The sequence below is a fragment of the Globicephala melas genome, chromosome 13 (assembly GCF_963455315.2).
Source record: "Globicephala melas chromosome 13, mGloMel1.2, whole genome shotgun sequence".
Lineage (NCBI taxonomy): Eukaryota > Metazoa > Chordata > Mammalia > Artiodactyla > Delphinidae > Globicephala > Globicephala melas.
In genome coordinates this window covers 89,570,489-89,595,758 of record NC_083326.1, presented here as the reverse complement: position 1 = coordinate 89,595,758, position 25,270 = coordinate 89,570,489, and the positions used below count along the sequence as shown (strand labels likewise).

General features: G+C 40.4%; 1 protein-coding gene across 4 annotated transcripts in view; it reads right to left on the bottom strand.

Moving 5' to 3' along the window:
* Positions 1 to 25,270, bottom strand: part of LOC115855126 (zinc finger protein 26) — a 95,120-nt gene that overhangs the window by 39,655 nt on the left and 30,195 nt on the right. Inside the window, exons 1-4 of one of the 4 annotated variants that reach the window (XM_030859867.2) lie at positions 14,133 to 14,292; positions 13,485 to 13,720; positions 12,653 to 12,710; positions 9,327 to 9,513 (exon numbers count right to left, since the gene is read on the bottom strand). In XM_030859867.2, the coding sequence (XP_030715727.1) occupies positions 9,327 to 9,341 (15 nt within the window). In that variant the 5' untranslated portion in view covers positions 9,342 to 9,513; positions 12,653 to 12,710; positions 13,485 to 13,720; positions 14,133 to 14,292. Of the gene's footprint in view, positions 1 to 9,326; positions 9,514 to 12,597; positions 12,711 to 13,484; positions 14,084 to 14,132; positions 14,293 to 14,333 lie in introns of those variants that run through there. The other 3 variants (XM_060283196.1, XM_030859868.2, XM_030859866.3) reach the window with 3 other exon arrangements.

The window sequence follows — 25,270 nt, the reverse complement described above, 5'->3', positions numbered from 1 at the left end:
ACTAAAAAAAAATAGAAAAGATCAACGAAACTAAAAATTGGTTCTTTGAAAAGATAAAATTACTCATCAGGAAAAAACGGGAGAGAGCCCAAATCAATAAAATGAGAAATGGAAAAGAAGTTACAACCAACACCATAGAAATACAAAGGATCATAAGAGACTACTACATGCCACTATATACCAATAAAATGGACAACATAGAAGAAATGGACAAATTCTTAGAAAGGTACAATCTCCCAAGACTGAACGAGGAAGAAATAGAAAATATGAACCAACTACAAGTAATGAAATTGAATCAGTAATTTAAAAACTCTCAATAAATAAAAGTCCAGGACCAGATGGCTTCACAGGTGAGTTCTATCAAACATTTAGAGAAGAGTTAATACCCATCCTTCTGAAACTATTCCAAAAAACTTCAGAGGAAGGAACACTTCCAAACTCATTCTATGAGACCATGATCACCCAGATACCCAAACCAGACAAAGATGTCACCAGAAAAAGAGAATTACAGGCCAATATCACTGATGAACATAGACACAAAAATCCTCAACAAAATACTAGCAAACCAAATCCAACAAAACAGTAAAAGGATCATACAACATGATCAAGGGGGATTTATCCCAGGGATACAAGAATTTTTCAATATCCACAAATCAATGGGATATACCACGTTAACAAATGGAAGAATAAAAACAACATGATCATCTCAACAGACACAGAAAAAACTTTTGATAAAATTCAACATTCACTTTGATAAAAACTCTTCAAAAAGTGGGCATAGGGGGAACATACCTCAACATAATAAAGGCCATATATGACAAAAATCACAGCTAACATCATACTTCATGGTGAAAAGATGGAAGTATCCCCTCTAAGATCAGGAAAAAGACAAGGATGCCCACTCTCACCACTTTTAGTCAACATACTTTTGGAAGTCTAACCACGGCAATCAGAGAAGAAAAAGAAATAAAAGGAATCCAAACTGGAAAAGAAGTAAATCTGTCACTGTTTGTAGAAGACACGATACTATACATAGAAAGTCCTAAAGATGCCTCCAGAAAACTACTAGAACTCATCAATGAATGCAGTAAAGTTGCAGGATACAAAATTAGTACACAGAAATCGCTTGCATTTCTATATGCTAACAACAAAATATCAGAAAGAGAAATTAAGGAAACAATCCCATTTACCATCGCATCACAAAGAATAAAATACCTAGAAATAAACCTACCTAAGGAGGTCAAAGACCTGTAATCTGAAAACTATAAGATGCTGATGAAAGAAATTGAAGGTGACATTAACAGATGGAAATATATACCGTGTTCTTGCATTGGAGAAGTCAATGTTGTTAAAATGACCATACTACCCAAGACAATCTACAGATTCAATGCAACCCCTATCAAATTAACAGTGGCATTTTTCACAGAAGTAAAACAAATTAGTATTAAAATTTGTATGGAAACACAAAAGACTCCAAATAGCCAGTAAAGAATCTTTAACAGAGCTGGACAAATCATGCTCCCTGACTTCAGACTATACTACAAAGCCACAGTAATCAAAAAAGTATGGTACTGGCACAGAAACAGACATATAGATCAATGGAACAAGATAGAAAACCCAGAAATATACCCACACACTTATGGTCAATTAATCTACAACAAAGGAGGCAAGAATATACAATGGAGAAAAGACAGTCTCTTCAATAAGTGGTGCTAAGAAAACTGGACAATTACATGTAAAGGAATGAAATTAGGTTCTCTAACCATATACAAAAATAAACTCAAAATGTATTAAAGACCTAAATGTGAGACCAGATACTATAACATTCCTAGAGGAAAACATAGACAGAACACTCTTTGACATAAATCGCAGCAATATTTTTTTGGATCTGCCTCCTAAAGTAATGGAAATAAAAGCAAAAATAAACAAATTGGACCTAATTAAACGTAAAAGATTTTGCAGAGCAAAGGAAACCAGAAACAAAATTAAAAACAACCCACTGGGACTTCCCTGGTGGCGCAGTGGTTAAGAATCCTCCTGCCAATGCAGGGGATACGGGTTCAAGCCCTGGTCTGGGAAGATACCACATGCCACAGAGTAACTAAGCCCATGTGCCACAACTACTGAGCCTGCTCTCTACAGCCCACGAGCCACAACTACTGAGCCTGTGTGCCACAACTACTGAAGCGTACGCACATAGAGCCAGTGCTCCACAACAAGAGAAGCCACTGCAATGAGAAGCCCATGCACTGCAATGAAGAGTAGCCCCCGCTCACTGCAACTACAGAAAGGCTGCGTGCAGCAACGAAGACCCAACACAGCCAAAAATTAATTAATTAATTAAAAAGAAAAAGACAACCTACAGAATGGGAGAAAATATTTGCAATCAATGTGACTGGCAAGGGCTTAATTTCCAAAATATACAAACAGCTCATACAGCTCAACATCTGAAAAAAAACAAACACCCCAATCAAAAGATGGGCAAATGACATAAATAGACATTTCTCTAAAGAAGACATACAGCTGGTCAAAAAGCACATGAAAAGATGCTCAAAAAGGCTAATTATTAGAGAAATGCAAAACAAAACTACAGTGAGGTATCACCTCACACCAGTCAGAATGGCCATCATCAGAAAGTCTGCAAAGAGTAAATGATAGAGAGGGTATGGAGAAAAGGGAACCCTCTTGCACTGTTGGTGGGAATGTAAATTGGTGCAGCCACTATGGAGAACAGTATGGAGGTTCCTCAAAAAACAGGGTTACCATACGATCCAGCAATCCCACTCCTGGGCATATATCTAGAAAAGATGAAAACTCTAATTTGAAAAGATACATGCACCTCTATGTTCATAGCAGCACTATTTACAATAGCTAAGACATGGAAGGAACCTAAATGTTCATCGACAGATGAATGGATAAAGAAGATGTGGTACATATACACACAGTGGCACACTATTCAGCCATAAAAAAGAATGAAATACTGCCATTTGCAGCAGCATGGATGGACCTAGAGATTATCATGCTGAGTGAAGTCAGTCAGACAGAGAAGGACAAATATATGATATCACTTATATGTGAATCTAAAAAAAGTAATACAAGTGAACTTATTTATAAAACAGAAATAGACTCACCAACATAGAAAACTTATGGTTACCAAAGGGGAAAGGAGGGGAGGAATAAGTTCAGAGTTTGAGATTAACAGATACACACTACTATATATAAAATGGATAACTAACAAGAATCTACTGTATTGCACAGGGAAATATACTCAATATCCTGTAATAACCTATAATGAAAAAGATTCTGAAAAAGAATATATATACACAAATACGTATAAATGAATTACTTTGCTGTAACCTGAAAGACGACATTGTAAATCAACTATACTTCAATTAAAAAAAACCCAACAAAATGTGTAAATATTCCAAATCCATCAAGTGGTGAATGGATAAATAAAAAGTGGTATATCCTTACAATGGGATACTATTCAACAATAAAAAGAATGAATTCCTGACATATGCTAAAGCATAGACGGACCTCAAAAGTACTATGCTTATTGAAAGAGGCTAGACACAAAACGATTACACATTTATATAAATCCATTATATGATATGCCCAAAAGGAAAACCTATATAGAAAGTAAGCAAATTAGTGGCTGCCTCAGGCTGGTGATGGGAAGAGGAACTGACGCAAATGTCACAAAGATCCTCTTGGGGTGATGGAACCCTTCTAAAACTGGATTGTGATGATGGTTACACAACATAAAGTTACTAAAAAAAAACAAAATCACTGAATTGTACACTTAAAATAGGTGGATCCTACTGACATCATAGTACAATAAAGCCGTTAAAAAGATAATATAATATTAATAAATTTATGCCAACATATTTGACACCTTAGATGAAACAGATATATTTCTTGAAAAATAGTCTACTCAGAAGTGACACAAGAGGGCTTCCCTGGTGGCACAGTGGTTGAGAGTCCGCCTGCCGATGCAGGGGACGCGGGTTCGTGCCCCAGTCGGGGAGGATCCCACATGCCACGGAGCGGCTGGGCCCGTGAGCTGTGACCGTTGGGCCTGCGCATCTGGGGCCTGTGCTCCGCAGCGGGAAGGGCCACAACAGTGAGAGGCCTGCGTACCGCAAAAAAAAAAACAAAAAGTGACACAAGAAAAAAGGTCTGAATTAGTCTGTAACTGTTAAAGGAATTAACCCTCACATTTTAAAACCTTCCTTCAAAGAAAACTCAACGTCTAGATAGCTTCAAAGGTGAATTCTTCCCAACATTTAAGGAACAAATAAAATGATCTCACATAAATTCTTTTAGAGAACAGAGAAAAGAGTGCAAACTTCTCAACTCATTTTATACGGCCAGCAGACCTCTAATCCCAAATCAGATAGGAACACAACAAGAAAAGAACATTACAAGCAAATAACTCATAGAATCAAAATTCCTAACAAAATATTAACAAACTGAATCTAGCCATGCATAAAAAGTATAACATAGCCTGACCAAATGAGGGTTCCTTCAGCTGTGCAAGATACCGATTCAGAAATCCCTGTCATATTAACAGAATAAAGGAGAAAAGCCATTATCACCTCAAAATGAAGAAAAGGTATACGGTGAAAATCTATTCAGTGTAAAATACTATCAACAAACTAGGAATAGAAAGAAATTTAATCTGATAATCATAATCTACAAAATACGTACAGGTAGCATCATACTTTATGGTAAAACACTGAGTACTTGCTCTCTGAGGACCAGAACAGCACTGTCCAGCAGAATTTCTTGTGACAACTAAAATGCTCTATATCTGCACCATCCAATACGGTAGCCACTAGGCACCAGTGTCTACTGAACACTTCAAAGGTGACTAGGCACTGAGTTTTCTATTTTATTTAATTTTAATTAATTTAAATGTAAAGAGCATGTGTAACTAATGGCTACCTGTTGGATAATAAAGACTGTCTGGTCTTTGTCCCAGGTTCCTGCGATGGAGCTTCCTTTGTAATTCGTGGTGGGCCCCTCCTGAGTTTATGGAACACGTAACTCATGGTGGGCTCCTGGAGTCTCCAGGTGGGCACTGCCCATGCTGGAAGTTCCAACCATTTGCTTGGAGGGTTGGGGCTTTGAGGCAGACGCTATCAGCCCAACCTCCAGGCTGGAGGCTGAGTTCAGTCACATGGCTGTGATTTTATCAATCACACCTACAAAATGAATACCCAGTAAAAACTCTGGATACTGCTGCCTCATGTTAGCTTCTTGGGTGGTAAACAGACATGGGCCAAGAGGGCGATGTGCCCTGATTCCATGGGGAGAGGGCGCAGAAGCTCCATGTTTGGGACCCTGCCAGACCTCACCCTGTGTGTCTCTTCATTTGGCTGATCCCAACTTGTGTCCTTTATAATAAAACTGCAGGGGCTTCCCTGGTGGCGCAGTGGTTGAGAGTCCGCCTGCCGATGCAGGGGACACGGGTTCGTGCCCCGGTCCGGGAAGATCCCACATGCCGCGGAGCGGCTGGGCCCGTGAGCCATGGCCGCTGAGCCTGCGCGTCCAGAGCCTGTGCTCTGCAACGGGAGAGGCCACAACAGTGAGAGGCCCGCGTACAGAAAAAAAAAAAAAAAAAAAAATGCAGTTTTAAGTATAGCACTCTCCTAAGTTCTGTGAACAATTCCAGTGAACCTGAGGGGGTCATAGCAACCCCTCAAATTTGCAGCCTATTGGTCAGAAGTGCAGGTGGCCTGGGGACCCCGAAACTTACAGCTGGCAACTGAAGTGAAAGCACTCTTGTTGGGGATGGTGCCCTCACCCTGCAGAGTCTGCACTAACTCCAGGTGACTGGTGTCAGAGGTGAGCAGCTGTGATATGCTATGTAGTGGACAGTGCAGGCCTAGGACGAGGCAAGGGTGTTCCCAACGCCACCTCTAGTCCACAAGGTACTGCAGGTACAGTACTGGCCAGGAGGTCAGTACAATATAATGCAAGGAAAGAGTATAAATATTGAAAGGAAGATGTAAAACTGTCATAGATGGTATGACTGCATAAAGAAAATCCAAAAGACCTTAAAACAATTAGAATTAGTTAACTGTGGATATTCTTCTTTCATAAACATCAAAACTAGTCAACTGGTCTCACAAAGATAAGCTACAATGTAGAACCTTCAACTATATCAATGAACTTCTCACACTGTTACATTAAAATATATTGTTTTATCTTCCTCCTTAAATGGATCATTTACCCACTAATGATTTTATAAATCATGCATTGGTCATGTGGAAAACGCTGGTTCCCTGAGTTTACATCTTCTCATAAAAAAATGGCTTTACCAGTTAATTCTGTAAACATTTAATGCAGAAATAATTCCAATTTTACTAAACTCTTATAGAATATGGAAGCAACTTTTGATAAACTTTTTGATACTAACATGACCTTGATAACAAAATCCAATAAGGGTATTGCAAGAAGGGAAAAGCAAAGGCCTATTTACACATGAACACTGATGTGAAAATCCTAAACAATGTTACCAAACTACTATATTAAGCAAAACATAAAGAAAAAAATATATCAAGCCCAAGCTGGAGTTTATCCCAAAAATTCAAGGTTGATTTAACATTTTTTTAAAAAGTCACGGATATTTACTACTTTAACAGATTAAGAAAAAACATAGTATCACCTCGATAGATGCAGATAAAGCATATCTGTAAATGGAAGAATGTATATAACAAGAACTACAGATAACAGAAAAATCCAACAGAGTTAGATTAAAAAGCACATTTACAGTTTTCAAAAAGAAGGACTAGATTTCATAAGAATATAAAAGTATGAAAAAGAACAAACAGATGAAACAAAGAACAAATGAACACACCAAAAATTGAAAAATAATCAACAATTATTTGTTATAGAAAGTCTCATCAAACTAGGAAGTCAGTGGAATTTCTTTTTACTAAAAAAAAAAGTATTGCTGATATTTTTATAAACATGGAAAATCTAAACAAATCTAAAGAAGAATTATTAGAATTAGTAAATGGGCTTACAAAGTTCCTGAATACCAAGTCAATATGCAAAAATCTAGTATATTTCCATGTTTTGGCAACAAACACTTTTAAAACTAATGACTAAATTTTAAGATACTAATTGCAGTTCTGGGGCAGAAAATGTACAGACTGACCCTTGATATATCTTGGCATGCTAGAAAGCTGCATTCTAGTTAATAAAGAAATGTTACAAGGAGGGTGTTACTATTTTGCAGCCCCTAATGAAATAATCCATCTGGGCAACGATCATTTAAAGCCATCAACAAGGGACTTCCCTGGTGGTGCAGTGGTAAAGAACTGCCTTCCAATGCAGTGGACGCGGGCTCGATCCCTGGTCGAGGAACTAAGATCCCACGTGCCACGGAGAAACTAAGCCCGTGCGCCACAACTACTGAGCTCATGCGCCTCAATGAGAGAGCCCTCATGTTGCAAACTACAGAGCCCACGCACCCTGGAGCCTGCCCAGCACAACCAGACAGAAACCCGATCAGACCGAGCGCCCTAACAAAAAGATCCCACATGCCTCAACAAAGAGCCCGTGTGCCACAACTAAGACCCAACACAACCAAAAAAAATAAGGAGAATAAAGCCATCAGCAAGACAAAGAGAGACAAGTGGGCTTTATGCACCTCCTGAAAGAAGTACAACCACAACCTCTGAAGCACTCTTGCCAAAAAGTCACACTTAAATCTGATCAAGCCTCAAAGTGGAACCTCCTGTGGTGATGGAAATTTTCTTTACCTGTGCCACCTAATTCGTGGCTGTCCAGTCTGTGGCTACGGAGCACTTGAAACGTGGCAACTGTGACAAAGGGATTTCATTGAATTAACTTAAGTTCAAACAGTCATATGTGGCCGGTGGCTTCGGGACTGGAAAGCGCAGCTCTGAATCTACCAATTCACAGGAAACACAGATGGCAGAACACACCAACAACACTGGGGGGTTTAATCAGTCAAACGAGGACATTATCCACCACGCCACTTAGTCAAAGCCTTCAGACCGTGGGAAACTACAGATAAACGGCCTGGCTTCCTCAACAGATAGTTTGGACAGAAAAAAATAGGCAGAGCCAAGATTCAGAGGCAGATCAATCTACTGCACTGTATGAACTTTACTTAGATTCTGATTCAAACAGAGGACAGTTTATGAGACAACTGGAAATTTGATAATGGCTGGATTTGGTGATATTGAGAAGCTACCTCAATTGGAGAGAAGGCTGCAATTGCTAAGTGACAGAAGCAAAACACAAATGAGTATACACAACAGCAGACAAAATCAAATGGCAGTGCTTAAGGATAAACACTTAGGAGTAAAATTATACAGAAAAGCAAGGAAATCGTTACAAAAGATGGAGTCCTGGCTCCGTCTGTCAGGAGGGAGAAGTGATTGGGAAGGGGGCACAGGAAGGGCCTCATTTGGGCTGGGAATGCTCTATTTCTTGAAATGAAATGGTGGCTTCATGGGTATTCATTTGATAATACATTAAGCTGTACTTTTACATTTTATGAACTTTTCTCCATGTGAATTCTGCTTCACAACTAAAGAGGTAAATAAATAATTTAAATAATCACGGGGACTAAATTCTGCTTTGGCATTTTCCCCGTGGGTCACACTCTGTGGAAAACTATGAAAAATGGCTATAATACCATGTATCTATTACAATCTCTCTCCTAAGAACATTACCCACTATATCATTTATTCAAAGGCTTCACCAAGGAATGACCAAGAAACATTTACTTTCTATGAAAAATCAGTTTGCTTTTTTCTTTGGATAATGCAATTCATATAAACATACTCATTACACCTGTCAAAAATTTGAGAACCAGGTTTACAGCTCAAATTCAATAATTATGTAGGACAGTAAGGCTTATAAAAATTGAAACTTTAAGAATTTCTCGGGCTATCCTGGTGGCGCGGTGGTTGAGAGTCTGCCTGCCGATGCAGGGGACACGGGTTCATGCCCCGGTCCGGGAAGATCCCACATGCTGCGGAGCGGCTGGGCCCGTGAGCCATGGCCTCTGAGTCTGCGCGTCCGGAGCCTGTGCTCCGCAACAGGAAAGGCCACAACAGTGAGAGGCCCACGTACCGCAAAAAAAAAAAAAAAAAAAAAAGAATTTCTCGAGGCCCTATAGTTAACATATCTTTGCTTCAATTTTGTCCCAACTTGGATCTTCCATTCTGAGGGTATTTTCCCCTGATTTCTTAACCATTTATTCTTTCCTTTTTCACTAGTGGTCTTACACACCTCTTCTAATTCCCTGGAAAAATAATGAGAAATAAACATGAACTCACCTGTAACATGGTCATTTCTGCTGCAAGATGAGTAGCAAGTCTGAGATTTGTTCTGTCCTGCAGCCTCTGCTTCTGCCCTGAAGCTCTGGTGTGAGGTCTTTTACACTAGGAATGACTTTCTGCTTCTGGGAACGCGTTTCTTATCTCACACGAGCAGCCTTATTTGTGTGGAACCAGGATCTGTGGACTTGGGGACAAACGAACTTCAACTGGTATATTCACGCTGCACCAAAAATCCTTTCCTCTCTTACTAGGAACTAGGAATTCATGATCATCTAAGGCCAGACTGTGTTTCCTATATAACTGAAACAGGACTACCAGGGACAGAAACAGAATGTAACGTAAAAGAACAGCAAAAGTCTCTACACACAAATAAAGAAGGACCAGAAGTAAGTAATTCTGAGATCCAGTCAGTGTGCACTGAGGACAGTGCGGAACAGGTGCTGTGAAGGACATGACAGCTCTGTGTTAGGCAGATGGAATTTTGGAAAGCTTATGTGATTTGTATTATAACAGATCTGAGTTTCAATCAACGCTTTCCCTTTGCTGGCTTTGTGACTTTGGGGAAAAACGAATAGGAAACTAAGGCTCATTTTTCTGAGCCTTAGTTTCCTATTAAAATTTTCTATAACTTTCCTAATTTATGTCTGCCAATCCTATCATTTTCTGAAGGAAGTGTGTTAAACTCTCCCAGTATGATTACAGATTGGTCAGTTTTTCCTTGCAATTCTGTTGATTGTATGCTTAAAGCTATGTTGTTTGATGCACAGAGGTTATATACTTCTGGAGGGTTACTCTTTAATCATTATGTAATGCCACAGGGATTCTGAGGAATAAATAAGATATTAAAAGCAAAGTGACTAGTTCCTTGTAATAATAATAGCTAACATCTGAGTGCTTTCTATATATAAGACAAAATACTAAGCACTTTACAATTTAACCCTCACAGGCAACCCAAAAGGCATTTAACAAAATCTCCATCTTATAGAAAGAAAACTGAGACTTAGAATGTGCCCGTAATTGCACAATTATTAAACATCAGAAATGGAATGTTATTTCTCTTTCTTGCTACCTCTTGTTCGAGGTATTTAGTACCAAAATCATGTCAGTTGTGTGTATTCATGTACACATATGTATACACACACACACACACACACACACACACACACACACACCCCATATATCCTGGAATTAGCTCTTATTTCCATGCAGACATTCGGTCCCCTTAGTTCCACAGAAATACAAATGAAGAACAGCCTGCTCATCCCTACGACTAAAAAGCAGCACTTAAAACACCAAGCTCTTCCCTTTCATGTCTTCCTGTGATTCAACCTTCAGTGCCAACTCAGAAACATATATTGAAGTTCCTCCCGGTTACATAAGAAATGATTCCTTTATATATCTTAAATTGTGAAAATATACTCATCTTAGAACTGGAGCTGGTGCACATCAGCACTAAACAAATATAAGCCATAATTATTATTACAAAAGTAAAACATGACGGCAAAACTTAGAAATGTATGTAAGCTAAATAAGAAACAACTATAACCTATGACCACACATAACCACTCTTAAGAGGTATATGGTCACATTTAAAAACTGTTTTTGTTTTCTTCCCGCTATGCAAAGCATCTTTCCAGATCAACAGACATAGTTCTGTTAATATCAACAACTTTCTTATTTAAACAAATAAAAAGGTAGAAAGTCAAATCTACGCATAACAGAAAAAAATACATAAAACATGCAGAAATATACTTGACAAGAAATATGTAAGGTTCATAGGAAACAAACTAAAAACACCAATGAGGGCTGTAAGAAGAGACTTCGTACACGCACAATTTGGTCTTGTCCTGGGACAGAAAGATTTCATACGCTAAAAAGAAGTCAGCCCCGAATGATTTATATCTTTAGTCAACTCCAATCACAATTTCAAAAAGCTTTTCTTTAACAAGCAATTCTAAAGTTCACCTGGAAAAAAAAAGGTTCAGGAACAGCTTTGGACACTTTTGGAAATACAAAATAACGAGTGTAAAAATATTAACATATATTATAAAATTATATTATCAAAAAAGTATTTCACACTGCCTCCAGAAAAGATATATAGATAAATAAAGCATAATGGTCCAAATATGTCAGGATTTACATGCAATAAATGTGGCATTTCACACGCAAAGTAAAACTGGATTACTTAATGAACAGAAGTGATTAACACTTGAGAGAAAATAAAGCTAGTTATCTATCTCATACATTACAACAAACTACAGTTGACCCTTAACAACTTGGGGGTTAGGGGCACCGACCCACCCGCTCATTCGAAAATCCTCATATAATTAATTTTATGGTTGGCCCTCTGTATCAGAGGTTCCATATCTGCAGATTCAACCAACCTCTGATCGTATAGTACTGTAGTATTTATTGAAAAAAATCTGCATATAGGTGGACCCATGCAGTTCAAACCCGTATTGTTCAAGGGTCAACTGTACTTCCAGATGGATCAGAATTTAAAATAACGGAAACCATGATAGTACCTAAAGAAAACACAAGTGAATATTTGTATAATTTGGGGGGAAATGTCTCCCCAACACATGATACAAAGGCAAAAGCCATACAATTTTATTTAAAAAGTCAATAAATTTAACCATTAAAAAACATAATAAACTCTGAGTGGTTCAAGAAAAATCAATCATAACACACACACACACACACACACACACACACACCCCAGACAAGGAAAATATATCTACAGTGAATATGTCATTTCCTTTGCATTATGCTTTCACGTCATCTCATGTAATAAAAACTCCGGCATTCTGACAAATAAAACTACGTTTACATTCAAACTATTTCCTTAAGCAGACAGCCAAATTCACAGTGTGATTTTTAAATTTCCTTTGTAGCTTTGTCAAAAACTATTTGGTAAAGTTTAGCTGGATTTCAGCAAAAACTTATCAAGAGTAGAGACACTTATGTCAAAATGAGGCAGATTTTGCGGAGAACACAGAGTTGAGAATGTGAGGTGGACAGAGTGTGACACGCCATCAGTGTGGTAGTTTTAAAATATTTCTGATATGTTACTTGCTCAGCACAGTACAGATTGGACCTTATTTTCCTTTAATTTAAACAAATGTTTTTGCAAGTTGGCCCTGGAGGGAGAAGTTCTCCCTGAATGCTCTTACACTTGACTCTTATGTGTCCCTTCAGCAAATGGAAGCCTATGCCCGCCCTTCGTTGTACAATTTGGCCCCTTTTAACTTCACGGGTGTGACTTTACCTCGGCAGTTTCCTGCAGAGCACTGCAGCTCTCCCTGCCACGCACTCACATTTACCTGCAGGGGGAAGGGGCACCTTCATCATCATCCTGTAGCTCCCACTCAGCATCAAATTCTGTGGAATTGTAAAGGAAAGGGAAAGAATAATGAAAAAAATAACGTTAACTTACACCTACTATGTGCCAGATGTTCTACACACCGTACTGTCTTTTTTGATGCATTCAGTTCTCATCACAGAAGAAGAAATAAGGCACAGAAGTTCAATAACATGCCAAAAACAGATGACATACACAGGAAGTGGTCCCATGCAGCCCACTCCAGAGCCTGTGATCACAGGCCCTCAACAACTGTATTGAGAGGGGTGGGCAAAGGCCTTGGGAGTCCCTGTTTATAGTCCCAGTACATGCATGACACAGTCCCCTGTCCAGAAATGACGGCACCAGGGCAGACTAAGGAGAATAACAAGAGAAAGATAAGTTCTCAGGGGCAAGTTGAAAAAAACTCCCCTGGTAAGTTTAAACTGCCCACTTGGGACAAAATATTTCAACTTAACATATCTGTGATATACTCTAAGGGCTTTAAGCAGGATTTGCAGCATATTCCCAATTTTGTTTTTTTTTTTAAGGGAACACGTAAGGTGTATTCAAAACATACACACGTTTCTTGACTAAAATAAATGCACAAAATGTTAGCAGTGACTGTTTCCTGTTGATGGGATCATGAATGATTTTCATTTGAATCTGTTTATCAAGATACTCTAAATTAACTACAGTGAACATATTTTAAAGTCCTTAACCCAAGAAAACAGGCAAACAGAGCAGTTTCAGTCCAGCACCACGTGGTTGAAACAAAGTAAACAGTAAATAATAAATAAAATAAACTAATGTACGTTTTGATGACAGCAAAATCCACCGGACTAGGGCAGAAAAGGTCACTTCTTTCCATTCCCTCATTTTCAGATGAAAAGCCTGAGACCCAGAAATCGTGAGTGGGCTGTTGTTCCAAGGAGCAGACGTGGGTCCAGGTCAGAGACAAGGCCTTGAGCCAACGCGGTGCCCACCCCGCCAGCTACTGTCGAAGTTGTTTGGGGGTTCTCGTTAGTGGAGGAGCCTCGGAAAAACCCTCCTGATAAAGGCAGAGGCGAGCTGAGTCGAGCCAGGGTGGAGGGGCGACACAGGCCCTGCAACCGGGTCACGCCGCGGACACTCTCCGGACGCTCCCCGACCCGCCGTGGGTCCCGACGCTCCGACCGCGCCCGCCCAGGGCTCGCGGCCGGGGACGCGCAGGGACGCGCGTGGGGAGGCACCGTCTTTCCAAGCCGGCCTGGCAGGAGAGGCCCCGGCGCGACAAGCACCAGCCGCCGCGGACGAAGGGCCTCCCCCCGACCCCGGGGGCCACCGGTGCCCACCGCACCCCAGCCGCGGAGACCCCGGCCCAAGCGCTGACGCCCACTGGCGGCCCTGGCACGACCCCAGCCCCTCCCCCGCGGGCTCCCTCAGCCCCAGCCGCCCGCCCCACAGGAATCCAGCCCCGGAACCTGCAAAAAAGGCCTCGGAACCACGGACGCGCGGGACCGGGACCCACGTGACCGCCCCGCCCCCAGCCTTTGCGCGACCCGGGCGGACCCGCGGGATCCCAACGGCCCGGAGCTGGGCTGGGGGACCGCGCGCGCGCACGAGCACGCGGACACGCGCCCACTGGCCTCTCACGTGGCGGTGGACAAAGAGAAGGGCCAAACCTGCTCCGTGCGCTGCGCGTACGCGAAGGGGAGGAGCCTCCGAACTACACTTCCCAGGAGGCTCCGCGGCACGCGGCGTGCGGCGTCGTAGGAGCGCTGGTCGCCTAGAGACCCGGGCGGCCGCAGCCAGAGCGAGCTGTGGGAATGCGCGTTCGGGGGAAACGTAAAGATTTTTAAAAGACCGGGATTTTTAAAAGACCGGGAATCCAAATCAGGGAGATTGATAAGAGATAGGTAGGTATGTAGACAGATGTGATAGAGAATTGGCTTAATAATTCAATTGAAGAAAACAAAAAAAAGCAGATAGTAAAGAAGAAAAAAAGGGACGTTAATTTATAATTCAAGGATTGTGGGGGGAGTTATTATAAGTCACTCTAATTTTTTTAAAAAGAGAGTGAAGGGTAGGATGAAAAAAGAGGAACAATCACAGATACATAGGAGATTGAATGAAAATCCGATTTGTGTTAATAAATTCGAAATTCTCTGTGACACAAATGATTCTTAAAGGGTAGATGTGTCAAATTCGACCCAAGAAACAAAAAAAACCCAAACGTGAATGGAAATGAAGACAATGTCAGAGATTCTCCGCCTAAAAGCATCGTTCGCTGAGTTTCCAGTGAATTCTTTCAAACATCCAGTGATCAGAGAACTCGTATTTAAATAGTTACAGAGGAATTAGAAGGGAAATCTTCTATTTATGTAATAGCATAAAGGCACCAAAATGGACAGATGTATAATTTGAAAAAGAAGCACAGAAAAAACTTGATTATTGCTGGCCATGCAAAAATACTGAGAAATTATCAACAGATAATTTTTGTCGACTATTTGGCAATATTTTGTAGAAATAGAAATATTTTTGTAGAATAGAAACCAAGTGGATTCTATTCTAGAAATATGAGGGTGATCAGGATATACGTTAATATAAATAAATAAGGGGAAATAGAATTACCTCAATAAAATGAAAAAAATTTTTAACTGAAAAAATACATTCTAGACTTTAAAAAATAAATCAGAAAAAGTTGTTTCCTAATTTAGCCTTATGAAAGATACAGACTTCAGCCATGAAGCCAGTATGCTGCTTACGTGTGGAATATAAGGAGGAGTTAGGAACAAGGTACTAATACCAAGGATTAAGATTTTTAAAACTGGACTAACGTTGGGACTTCCCTGGCGGTCCAGCGGTTAGGACTCCACACTCCCACTGCAGGGGCACATGTTCAATTCTGGTCGGGGTACTAAGATCCCAGGGCCATGCAGCACAGCCAAAACAAAAACAAAAACACACAAATAAAATGGACTAATACTTAAAATGCAGAACACAAGTGTTACCGAGTCCAAGCTCATGCCAGTCACCACATGACAGGCCAGTAAATCCAGAGGTGATTTGCTGGGGCAATGAATAGCAACTTTATTTGGAAGGTCAGCAGACGGAGAAGATGGTGGACTAGTGTCCCAAAGAACCATCTTCCCCGAGTTAGAATTCAGGCTTCTTTTATACTAAAAGGGGAGGAGTGTGGTTGGTTGCTGCAAACTTCTTGGTGCCCGAATCCTTTGTTCTTGCAGCTGTCCACCTAGGTCCAGTCACAATGTTCCTTTAAACCCCCAACAAGACAAATGTTATTCTCTGTTCTGCAACTTTTTATCTCTATATGAATGGAACAGTGTTACACTCTTAATAAGTATAGCAATGTTATACTCTTAATTCTCAGAACCTTGAGAAAGGGTTATCCTGTAAATTTCAGGCTATAGGCCACACTCTTAACTTGTATTATGGCAAAAGCAATAGAATATAAAGCTTAAAGTAAAAGAAACAGATCAAATATGGAGTCAGATTTGTTCTTCCCTATGATACAAGGATGTGTGTCAACGATCACTGCTGAAGTAAACACATTTTTACACCATTTGGGGGTTTTATTCCATAAATTGTCAATTATCTTTGCCATTTTTCTATTGTATTATCTATTCATGGAGACGAATGTATATTGTTTACTAATCCTCAGTATGCAATATATATTTTAATTTTTTTCTGTCTATTCCTGGTCTTTGAACTTTGTTTATAAAATAGTTGATCCCATAGGCTTTATTTTTGACATAAATTTTATCTAGCTTTTCCTTTATGGTTTCATTTGTGGTTTACTTATGTGTCTTGTTAAGAAATCTTTCTACATCCTGGTATCACAAAAGATTTCCACGTATTATCTTCTAATAGTTTCAGCATTTTGCTTTCATATTTAAGTTGGAATCTGTCTGAAGTTGTCTGTGTGCATGTAGTGCAGATATTGATATAATTTCATTTTTTAAAAAATATTTATTTATTTGGTTGCACCAGGTCTTAGTTGCGGCTCATGGGATCTTCACTGCCGCGTGTAGGATCTTCATTGCAGCATGCAGGATCTTTAGCTGCAGCATACAAACCCTTAGTTGCGGCATCTGGGATCTAGTTCCCTGACCAGGGATTGAACCCGGGCCCGGTGCATTGGGAGCTCGGAGTCTTAGCCACTGGACCACCAGGGAAGTCCCTGTAATTTCATTTTCTTTCCACATGGGAAGCCAATTTCCTCATCCCAAGTGCATTCAATTGCTAGAGCTGCCATAACAAAATATCACAGACTGGGTGGGGTAAACACCAGAAACGTATTTTGTCACAATTCTGGAGACTAGAAGTCTGATTGCACGGTGTTGGCAGGTTTGATTTCTTCGAAGGTCTCTCTCCTTGGCTTGCAGGTGGCCGTCTTCTCCCTGTGTCTTCACATGGTCCTCCCTCTGTGCATGTCTGCGTCCTAATCTCTTCTTCTTTTTTTCCTCCAGTTTTATTGAGGTATAATGGACATACAGCACAGTATAAATTTAAGGTGTACAGCATAATAATTTGACTTACTTAACCCATGGAATGATGACCACAATAAATTCAGTGAATATCCATCATCTCATATAGATACAAATTTAACGAAATAGAAGAAATTTGTTCTCGTTGTGATGGGATCTCTTAGGCTTTACTCTCTTAGCGACTTGGAGCAGTATTCACAACACACAGCGGTGCTGATTCTGTTTACCGCGTCACACATTCCATCCCTAGTACCTATTTGTCTTATAACTGGAAGTTATAAGTTAGTTTCTGTTACAGAACACAGTGATTCTGTTACTGACTTCAGTCCTTGGACACTTTAATAAACAGAAATTGGTAAGTGGCCAGAGGAGGAATTCGGGCAAGGCTTTACTGGGACTCACAAACAAGAACAAGAACAACTCACAAACAAGGCTTTACTGGGACTCTGCAAAACAAGAAACAGGTGCCCTTGCTTGCTTTCTGAGGTGGGGCAAGCTTGTCCCCTAAATAGGGTGAGGGTAGGGGCAGATCAGTGGGTCGGGCCAGAGGAGTGGCATAGGTGGTCTGCCCACCCCCTTGGTGCAGGGATCATGCACAGTACCCTGCTTTTGCTCACTGCACCTCAGAAGCATCAGGTGGTTTTTAGCCTTTTAGTGTCTTATTCATAATTTGCCCCAATTGTGCATGCATGCAGTTATTTTTAGTTCCTTATGGTTTCTTTGTATCTGTTGCTCAAGGAAATGTTTGTCCAGGTGCCAGCACTGCAGCAAAGGGTCCCAGATCCCAGGTGCCAGCCTGTCTCAATTCTATATTTCTATACATTTCAAAATGATCACCACAATAAGTTTAGCTACCATCTGTCACCATACAGCACATTATATAATTATTGATTATATTCCACACACGGTATATTTCATAACCATGACTGATTTATCTTGTAACTGGAAGTTTGTACCTCTTAATCTCGCTCACCTATTTCTAGCCTCCCCCACCTCCCTTGCCATTTTGAAGGAAAAAAAAAGAAAACTATTAGAACTAATAAATGAATTCAGAAGAGTGGCAGGACAAGATTAATATACAGAAAATCTGATGCTTTTATATGCACTAATAATTAACTATTGGAAAGAAAAACAAGAAAACAGTCCTGTTTAAAATTATATCAAAGGAGCTTCCCTGGTGGCACAGTGGTTAAGAATCCGCCTGCCAATGTAGGGGGCACAGGTTCGAGCCCTGGTCTGGGAAGATCCCACATGCTGCAGAGCAACGAAGTCTGTGCGCCACAACTACTGAGCCTGTGCTCTAGAGCCCAAGAGCCACAACTTCTGAGCCCACGTGCCACAACTACTGAAGCCAGCACACTTAGAGCCCGTGCTCCGCAACACGAGAAGCCACTGCAATGAGAAGCCTGTGCACTGCAACAAGGAGTAGCCCCTGCTCGCCGCAACTAGAGAAAGCCCACGTGTAGCAACAAAGACCCAACGCAGCCAAAAATAAATAAATAAATAAATAGATTTTAAAATAAAATAAAGTTATATCAAGAGACTTCCATGGTAGCCCGGTGGTAAAGAAACCACCTTCCAATGCAGGGAACGCAGGTTCGATCCCTGGTCAGGGAACTAGGTTCCCACATGCTGCGGGGCAGCTACACCTGCACACTACAACTACAGAGCTCATGCGCCTCAACTAGAGGGCCCATGTGCCACAAACTACAGAGCCCATGTGCCCTGGAGCCTGCATGCCACAACTAGAGAAGAGAAAACCTACGCCAGAGCTAGAGAGAAGACTGCGCGCCCCAACGAAAGTTCCCACATGCCTCAACGGAGATCCCGCGTGCCACAAATAAGACCTGACTCAGCCCAAAAAAATAAATAAATAAAATAAAATTATATCAAAAAGAGTAGGGCTTCCCTAGTGGTGCAGTGCTTGAGAGTCCGCCTGCTGATGCAGGGGACACAGTTTCATGCCCTGCTCTGGGAATATCCCACATGCCGCAGAGTGGCTGGGCCCGTGAGCCATGGCCGCTGAGCCTGCGCGTCCAGAGCCTGTGCTCCACAACGGGAGAGGCCACAACAGTGAGAGGCCCACGTACCACAAAAAAAAAAAAAAAGAAAAAAGAGAGTAAAATACCTAAGAATAAACTTTACCAAGGATGTGAAAGACCTATACGCTGAAAACTATAAAAGACTGATGAAGGAAATTGAAGAGGATGCAAAAAAATGAAAAGATATCCTGTGTTCATGGATTGGAAGAATTAATACTGTTAACATTACACAGTGCAGATTTAATGCAATCCCTATCAAGATATCCATGACATTTTCCACAGAACTAGAACAAATAATCCTAAAATGTATATGGAAACACAGAAGACCCCAAATAGCCAAAACAATCTTGAGAAAGAAGAATGGAGCTAGAGGAATCACGCTCCCTGACTTCAGACCATACTACAAAGCTACAGTAATCAAAACAATATGGTAGGGCTTCCCTGGTGGTGCAGTGGTTAAGAATCCGCCTGCCAATGCAGGGGATATGGGTTCAAGCCCTGGTCCAGGAAGATCCCACATGCTGCAGAGTAACTAAGCCCATGCACCACAACTACTGAGCCTGTGCCCTAGAGTCCATGAGCCACAACTACTGAGCCCACGTGCCACAACTCCTGAAGCCTGCATGCCTAGAGCCTGTGCTCCACAACAAGGGAAACCACTGCAATGAGAAGCCCACACACCACAACAAAGAGTAGCCCCCGCTTACCACAACTAGAGAAAGCCCGTGTGCAGAAATAAAGACCCAATGCAGCAAAAAATAAATAATTTTAATTAAAAAAAAACACAATATGGTAGGGTATTCCCTAGTAGTCAACTGGTTAGGACTCCACACTTTCACTGCTGAGGGCCCAGCTCAATCCCTGGTCAAGGCTACTCAGCGTAGCTCCCACCGCCCCTCAAAAAATAAAAACAAAAACACCAGTATGGTACTGGGACAAAAATAGACATATAGATCAATGGAATAGGATACAAAGCCCAGAAATAAACCCACACACTTATGGTCAAATAATCTATGACAAAAGAGGCAAGAATATACAATGGGGAAAAGACTGTCTTTTTCATAAGTGGTGCTGGGAAAAATGGACAGCTATATATAAAAGAAAGTAGAATATTTTCTCATGCCATATGCAAAAATAAATTCAAAATGGATTAAAAACCTAACTGTGAGACCAGAAACCATAAAACTCCTAGAAGAAAACATAGGCAGAACACTCTTTTGCGTAAATCATAGCATATTCTTTTGGATCTGTCTCCTAAGGCAAAGGAAACAAAAGCAAAAATAATCAAATGAGATCTAATTAAACTTAAAATCTTTTGAACAGCAAAGAAAACCATCAATCAAATGAAAAGACAGTCTACTGACTGGGAGAAAATATTTACAAATGATATGATAAGCAGTTAATATCCAAAATATATAAACAGCTTGTAAAACTCAACATAAAAAAAAAACTCAATTAAAAAATGGGCAGAAAAAAAAAAAAAAAAAGGGCAGAAGACCTGAATAGACATGTTTCCAAAGAGGATATGCAGGTGGCCAATAGACACATGAAAAGAAGTTCAACATCGCTAATCATCAGTGAAATGCAAATCAAAACCAACAATGAGATATCACCTCACACCTGTCAGAATGGCTATCATCAAAAAGACCACAAATAGCAAATGTAGGTGAAGATGTGGAGAAAAGGGGACCCTTGTACACAGTTGGTCAGAATGTAAGTTGGTACAGCCAGCATGGAAAACTGTATGGAGGTTCCTCTAAAAACTAAAAAGAAAAGTACCATATGATCCAGCAATTCCACTCCTTGGTATATATCTGATGAAAAGGAAAACACTAATTTGAAAAGATACATGCACCCCAATGTTCATAGCAGCACTATTTACAATAGCCAAGATATGGAAGCAAGGTTAAGTGCCCATCAGTAGATAAAAGGATGAAGAAGATGTGATATATACACTGGAATATTACTCAGCCATAAAAATTAGAATGAAATCTTGCCATTTTCAACAACATGGATGGAAATACAAGGTATTATCATACCTAGTGAAATAAGTCAGAAAGAGAAAGACAAATACTGTATGTTATCACTTATCCATGGAAGCTAAAGTATGAATGAATATAGCAAAACAGAAAGAGACTCACAGATACAGAGAGCAAACTAGTGGTTACCAGTGGTGGGAGGGCGGGGAGAGAGGCAAGATAGGGGGAGAGAATTAAGAGGTGCAGACCATTATGGATAAAATAAATAAGCTACAAGGATATATTGTACAGCACAGGGAATACAGCCAATATTTTATAATAATTTTAAGTGGAGTATAATCTACAAAAAATTTTAGTCACTATGTTTTACACCTGAAACTAAAGTAATAGTGTAAATCAAATGTATCTCAATAAAAACAAAACATAATGAAACAAAAATATAAACAAACAGTAAAAAATAAAGTGATTATTGATAGGTCTGTACTTATTCCCATTTTGTTATTTGTTTTCTGGTTTTTCAAATTATTTTGTATTTTTTTCTTTTAGTTTCTTTCCTTGTGGTTTGATGATTTTATTTTGTAGTATGCTTGTGTTCCTTTCTCTCTAGTTTTTGTTATCTTTTGTAGGTTTCTGATTTGTGGTTACCATGGAGTTCATATATGTTACCTATAATGATATCCACTTGTTTTAAAATGATAGTCATTTAAGTTCAACACATTCTAAAAGATCTACATTTTTTTACTCCCTTCCCCCACATTTTGTGTTTTTGATGTCATATGTTACATCTTCATATCTATCCCTTAACAGTTCACTGTACTTACAGTTGATTTTACAATTTTTGTCTTTTAAGCTTCCTACTAACTTATTTAAGTGGTTGATCCTCAGCCTTTACTATACATTTGCCTTTACCAGTGGAATTTTACTTTGCCTATAAAATTCTTACTTCTTGTTTTAGCCTTTTCTTTTCCACTTAGAGAAGACCCTTTAACAGCTCTTGTTGGGTCATTTTAGTATTGATGAACTCTTTCAGTTTTTGCTTGTCTGAGAAGTTCTATGTGAATATCACATTGTCTTACTATTCTAGCTTAATAGAAACCTCTTGTCCTCTTGTATCTAGGAGGGAAAGCTCCACTGATTGTTATGCATGTTCATTATTGTCGTGTATATCTGAGACCTGTAAACATTAATGTAAATATTAGAATTTGTTTATCACATTTAAAGAAAAAAATATTTTGTTTTGATTTAAATTATATTAAATATATATGTATAATAATTAATATTTTACGATATTGACTCTACTCCATTAAGATACTATATCTTTCAATTTTCAGTTTTTTATGAACTTTTATAGAATTTTAATTTTATTATTTTATTAATAAATTCTCAGTTTATATAGTTTTTTAAAGATTTATTCCTAGAAGGACTTCCCTGGTGGTCCAGTGGATAAGACTCTGCCTTCCCAATACAGGGGGCTGGGGTTCAATCCCTGGTCAGGTAACTAAATCACACATGCCACAACTAAAGATCCCGCATGCCACATCTAAGACCAGGTGCAGCAAAAGTAAATAAATAAATAAATATTTTTTAAAGATTTATTCCTAGATAGTTCTAATTTTAAATTCAACATTGTATCAGATGTATTCCTAAGTAGTTTATCATTCCCAGTGATATTATGAAGACAAGCTTTTTTCCCCCAGTATAATTTCTTATTGCCTATTAATTGTGCTATGAACTGAATGTTTGTGTCCCTCCAAAATTCATTTGTTGAAACCGTAACCCCCAATGTTGCGGTATTTGGAGATGAGGCTTCTAAGGAAATTAAGGTTAAGCGAGGTCATAAGGTCATAACCCCGATCCCATAAGGTTAATGTCCTTATAAGAAGAAACACCAGGGAGCTGGCTCTCCTGGTAATCTCAGAGAGGCAGCAGTGAGTGGTGGTGTGAAGCGAGATCTTAATTCCCTGCCCAGTAATTGAACCTGGGTAGCCTGGATGAAAACCAGGAATCCTGGACTTCCCTGGTGGTGCAGGTGTTGGGAATCCGCCTGCCGGTGTGGGGGACGTGGGTTTGAGCCCTGGTCCGGGAAGATCCCACATGCCGCAGAGCAACTAAGCCCGTGCGCCACAACTATTGAACCTGCGCTCTAGAGCCCGCGAGCCACAACTACTGAGCCCGTGTGCCACAACTGAAGCCTGAGCTCTAGAGCCCGTGCTCCTCAACAAGAGAAACCACCACAATGAGAAGCCCGTGCACTGCAGCAAAGAGTAACCCCCGCTCGCCGCAACTAGAGAAAGCCCACACGCAGCAACAGAGACCTGGCGCAGCCATAAATGGATAGATAAATAAATAAATATAAATTTATTAAAAAATATATATAACAGGAATCCCAGCCACCACACCCCCTGGCTCTTGGCCCCAGTGAAAGACGCGTTTCTCATGGAGGCAAAACTGTAAAAACAGGTGCAAAGTTTATTATTAGAGACACAGTACAACAAGTGGGAGGGCACACAGAGAAACAGCTTGTTCAGTTAAGACAGAAGTAGGGCAGAGACGCACACCCGGAGAGCAAGGGTGTGGTCGTCCCCCCTAACAAGGAGAAGCCCAGTAAAGAGGCGGTAAAGTCACTTATATAGGGCAGGTCTTCCAGGTCTCTGTTCACCTCTGGCCAATTATCTGGTTTCTTTCTCCACACCTGCCCTGCCCTAGGACCCTCCCCAGCATGTGTGCGCAGCTTCTTTCCAACATGGATTCTAGCCCAGAGGCCTATGGGACGGCCTTAACATCACCTATTATGGGGTGGTGCCCCCTCCTTTTGACACCCACGGAGGCTTTCTGTGCATGTGCAGTGTCTCCCTTGTCCCAAGGATGGGAAATGTATGACCTCTTGATCTATTACTCAAACAGGGGTTAGCCCCTCTCTGTTCCTGCCACGACTGTTATCTTAAGGCGTCCACAGGAGACGAAACCTGGCTGTTTACCCGGTTTCTGTTGTTACTTCCATTTCAGAGAGCAAACAGGAGGCTGATTTTAAATGTCTAACCTGGAGCCCACCTATCTCCTATCTCAGGAACTGCGAACAGGAGGCTAGTTGTAAGTGTCCGGCCTGAAGGCCACGTTTTCCTGCCCCATGAAATGTAAACGGGGGGCCAGTTGCAAACGCGTAGCTCGGGGTCCGTCTGTCTCTTGCCTCACTGGCGCGCACACCAAGGAAACCCATGTGGGGACACAGTGAGGAGGTGGCGGCTATTCACGAGCCGGGAAGAGAGGCATCACCCAACCGACCCTGCCGGCACCTTGATCTTGGATATGTAGCCTCCAAAACTGTGAGAAAATAAATTTCTGCTATTTAAGGCACCAAGTCTGTGGCATTTTGTCACAGGAGCCAGATCAGACTAAGAGAGATGGTGTACAGGAAGAGAACTGATTTGTACCCAGCAACAGTGCTAAATCCCTTTCCAGATCTTGCTTCTAATAACCACAATTCTTCCTCTTTCTTTCCAGTCCGTATAATTCTTAATTTTCGTTTTTTGTCTTCTAGTGCATTGATTAGGGTGCCAGTTCAATGCTTAAGAGTATGAGAAGTAGGGGGGTCAACTCAGTTGTTCCTGATTTTATAATGTTTCTAAAGTTTTACTTTAAGTACGATGTTTCCTGTAGGGGTTGGTAGCTATTCTTTATTATCTTAAAAGGAAGTTAGTTTCCATTTTGAGTTTGTTAAGGACTTGATTATTAAGAATTGCTGAAATGTACTGAATATTTTTCTTTAGCTACATAGGTAGTTATGTTTCTTTATTAACCGATTTCTACGTTAAGATTAAAATGATGCATACATTAATAAAGTCTAGTATTATCTTGAACATATTATTTATTTACTTATAAGGTTGAACAATATGAAATTGTCCTTTTGTGGGCTGGTCCAGTTCCTCTTCTGCATAATAGATGACAATTTAATGGCTTATTATATCGCAGAGTTTCCTGGGTCAGAAATTCAAGACAAGCTCAGCTAGGCAGTTTTGTCTTGGGGGTCTCTCATGTGGTTGCAGTCAGGTGATGGCCGGAGCTGGAACATCCGGGTGGTGTAGGCGGCTCC